This window comes from Chondrus crispus, genomic scaffold, assembly GCF_000350225.1.
Source record: "Chondrus crispus Stackhouse genomic scaffold, scaffold_638, whole genome shotgun sequence".
NCBI classification, from domain to species: domain Eukaryota; phylum Rhodophyta; class Florideophyceae; order Gigartinales; family Gigartinaceae; genus Chondrus; species Chondrus crispus.
This window is the reverse complement of record NW_005178640.1, coordinates 1-3,686: the sequence shown is the minus strand read 5'-3', so window position 1 is coordinate 3,686 and position 3,686 is coordinate 1. Positions and strand designations below refer to the sequence as shown.

The 3,686-nt window shown below is 55.5% G+C and overlaps 1 protein-coding gene across 1 annotated transcript; it reads right to left on the bottom strand.

Moving 5' to 3' along the window:
* Window positions 1–277: 277 nt before the first annotated feature.
* CHC_T00009459001 (vanadium-dependent bromoperoxidase, vBPO) lies at window positions 278–2,173 on the bottom strand. The gene has a single exon (XM_005710837.1). The coding sequence runs from the start codon at window positions 2,171–2,173 to the stop codon at window positions 278–280; it is 1,896 nt and encodes a 631-aa protein (XP_005710894.1).
* Window positions 2,174–3,686: the final 1,513 nt, after the last annotated feature.

The following is a 3,686-nucleotide window of genomic DNA, read 5'->3' as shown; positions in this document are numbered from 1 at the left end:
TTCCGTGACGTCAAACCCTTTTTCGGAGAGTAGACACACTCTACTTCAAGTTTCTTGCGGTGGTGGGCGACATGGCAGGATAGCAATCAAAACGAGGTTTATTCTATTACTTGAAAGTCAGTAGTTGTGACATGTTACACAGATATGAGCCTAAGCGCTTCATTGTCAATAGAACAACCATTACAAGCAGATATCAGAAAGGAATAGGGGGAAATGGGACGGGGATCTATGGAGGTGTTCACTACTGCAAGTTGTTCCTCAACTTCATTACGCCGTTTCAAGGATCAGAGGTCGAGATGAGGGTCCTGAAGCCGCCACTGAAGAGAGGGACGGTCATTGTGAAGGTTTCGGGGAAAGTCAACATCTGCTCCTCCAAGATGCCTAGCGCGATCTGTTCGCCGAGCAGAATCGACTCAATGTAGTCGGTAAAGTAATGAACGCCAGCCCAGTTGCGGCCAATGCTGATGTTGGAGCAGACCTTGTTCAACTCTCCCTCTACAGTCAATTTCTTATTCAAGGTGTGGCTGGCGTCGTCAAGACGGCTTCCGTCATCACTGGGAACGTAGCAGAAGTCGAGCGTGGCGTCATGTTGGAAGAATGCCTTCAACACGGTAACACAAGCCCCGGCCACAGTGGCATGGCCGGCACCGTACGACGGATGCATCGGACTTCCCTCGGGGAAAGCCATGGGCAACAGCATCGTCTCGAGAGTGTCACCGGCGGGGTTGAAGTCGTCGGCCCGCGGCATGCCAAAGTCAGAGCGTTCGTTCTGTTCACGGTTGTGACTAGCAACGCGGCGCAGCATATCCTCATCCAGCGCTTCGAACAACGGCTTCACATCCTGGAACTGAGGGTCGTCAGGGTTGCTGTTGAAGCGCTCGATCAGGCCACCAACGGCTTCGGGACGCAGACGGCGATGCGTGTTGAACTTTTGGAAGCGAACGGCCTTCAAAGCCCTTGTGGCAACTTCTGTGACGAGGGAGAGAATATGCGGTCCTCCGAAATGAGCAAAGCCTCGCTGATGATCCTTGAAGTCTGGATCTTGAAACGGAATACCCTGATTACCGTTGAAGTCTGGCTCACCCATCGGAATACCCTGATCAAATTTCACTTTGTTGTCGAGCAGGATCAGGCAGGCATTGAGGTAGGCCTGGTAGAGCGCGTCAAAGTGGACATACGTGGCGAGATCACGGGGGGTCGTAATGAAGCGGAAGGCGTCAGAGCCCGACTCAAAGGTATCGCGACCGGCAACGTCAGCGCCGTTCTGGACGTCCAAAAAGGCCTCCCAAGAGGTCATGTAGTCGAGCTCCTTTGTCGCGTGACGCACGCGCTGGTCGATGCGGTGGGCACCGTAGCTAATAAACCCGTCAGCCCTGTCCTGCGCGCCGCCAATACCCTCAGTTCCCACGAGCAGGAACTGGGAGAGGTACGGGCCGACGTCATCTCCGGGGAGTGTTCCGCGGAAGATGCTGCTCGGGTTGAACGGGCCGCGGAGGCGGGCGCGCTCCTGCGGCGTGAGCGAGTCAGGGGGGTCCCGTGCCGCGCGGATCCAGGTGGTCCTGTTGAGGGTGTTGATGGCCCTGCGGATCGGGCCGGGGTTAGTGAAGTCAGTGAAGCGGACGTCGCGCAGCAGGGCCATCCAGTACAGCTCGGAGATCTCGGCGACGAGCTCGTCGCTGTCCAGCGTGGGGGCGGGCGGCATGCCGACGGCCTGGGCGTCCGGGCCCTCCAGGTCGAAGACGAGACCGGCGCCCATGCTCTCCCATGCGCGCAGGCAGGCGGGATCGAAGCTGTCGTTGCGGGTGGCGATGCCGGACTTGAAGAGGTTGGCGGCGATGCACTCTTCCTCGGTCGTGAACTCGAGGGCCGGGCGCGGGCCGAGCGGGACCTTGATGAAGTCGGCTGGCTCGCCCGAGTCGATGGCTTGGACGAAGCGGACGAAGTGGTTCGGCGAGGTGACGAGGGCCGTGCTGCGGTTGTGAGGCAGGCCCTTGGTGTAGGAGCCGAGGTAGCTGAGGATCTGGGAGTTGGGGCGGAAGTAGCGGTCCTCCTCACCGTTGGGTTCGAAGACTTTGCGTTTACGGTCGCGAGCCAGAGCCAGGGTGGCGGCGGCGACACGGATATCGTAGGCTTCCTGTTGTCTAGGGCTGATCTCAGTCGACATGTCCGACATGTCCGACATGTTTGGGTTGAGTTGAAAGCGGTGGAAAAAGAATTGGATGTGGGTTTGAGAACTACACGGATAGTGTAGTCGTGGTTGGTGATGATGATGGGAGGAAGGAGTTGAAGATGGGGATGGGTGGGGGGTGATGGTTTAAATAGATGTTTGGGTGTCTGCATTGGGGTAAGAAAAACAGGAGGAGGAGGCGAAAAGTAGATGGTAGCGTGTTGTGATTGTTTAGAGAACATGAAAGTTGGTTTTGGATGTGTAAACAGATGTAGTAAACTACGAACGAGGATTATGGAAGGGTGTTTTGGATAAGACTTGGAGACTTTCCACATAGGCACGGGATGAACTATTTACGTAGGATAGAAAGCCGTGTTGAGTGGGATGTAACCAGCGAAGGAGATGACGGGAACGAAGAGTGGTGTAGTGTTTCGGTGTTTGGCTGTTTCTGTCGACAGGTCTGAGAGTTTTGGGTTTGACGAAAGCATGGAGCAAGACATGGAGATGTTGATGAATTTGAGTGAACTTCTCAGACTGGGAAACGTTGAAGGGATACGTTGTTTTTGCCTTGGTAGCAGTGCAAGGGGTTGCGTACTACGGCATAGTAGTTGCGTACTACGGCATAGTAGAGGTAATCTTTGTTGTTAATTTTTTTTGTAATGAAGGGTTTCTACAGAGAAGAGTCAAGCGTGAGAGATTTTGTGAAAGTATGGAAAGTGGTGAGTCGGAAGGAAATAAGACTAGCTCAGCGAATGTAGGACGACAGAGAGGACGTAGGCCCGATGTTTCGAAACAGGCACGGCAAAGCGGGATGCTCACGACGGGAAGTCACGAGACGGGGGCTGTGGACGGTGTGTGGGATGTGGTTTGGACATGCCGCGGGGGAATGGGTAACGGTGGCGGGGGGAGGGGGGGTGCAGGATGGTGTTTTACGAAGCGGGCGAGACGGGCGTGGGACGTGCGGCATGGGAAATGTCGACGTTGGGGTCCATAACCGGGCGGGGTGTGTGTCCGGCGGCTGCCCACTAGGCGCGGTCATGAAATCTGCGGCGGCGCTCATGGAAGTGCAGCAGGGACAGCGGGGAATGGGGGGGCAACATCCAGTTGCGGTGCAGCACGTGCAGGAGACAAGGGATCGACGCGTTTTGTTGACGTCAGGCGCTCGCGCCGCACGTGGGACGTCTCCAAGCAAGACGACCCCTTGGCAGTCACAGCAAAGTGCCTTGCTGCAAATCTTACGCTCGCTTGCATTGACGCGCCGCGTGAACACGTTCTCATACCTCGACTGGAGCTATTGCTCCGCTGTCCGAAACGTCTTTTCCGTCTTCCCTTTCCATGGCTCTTGCTCCTCTGCAAATGGCGAGATCGGGTATAGATCATTTTTTATTTGCTCCAACATTGCCTCGACAAGCACAGCACTTACAAACTTTTCCTTCTTGAACTTTCCCGTCTCCGCATCCAAGTGTTCCATAACCTTATGCAGAGTCTTCTTTCCTTCGCGGAGCTCCTCAAGTGAGGT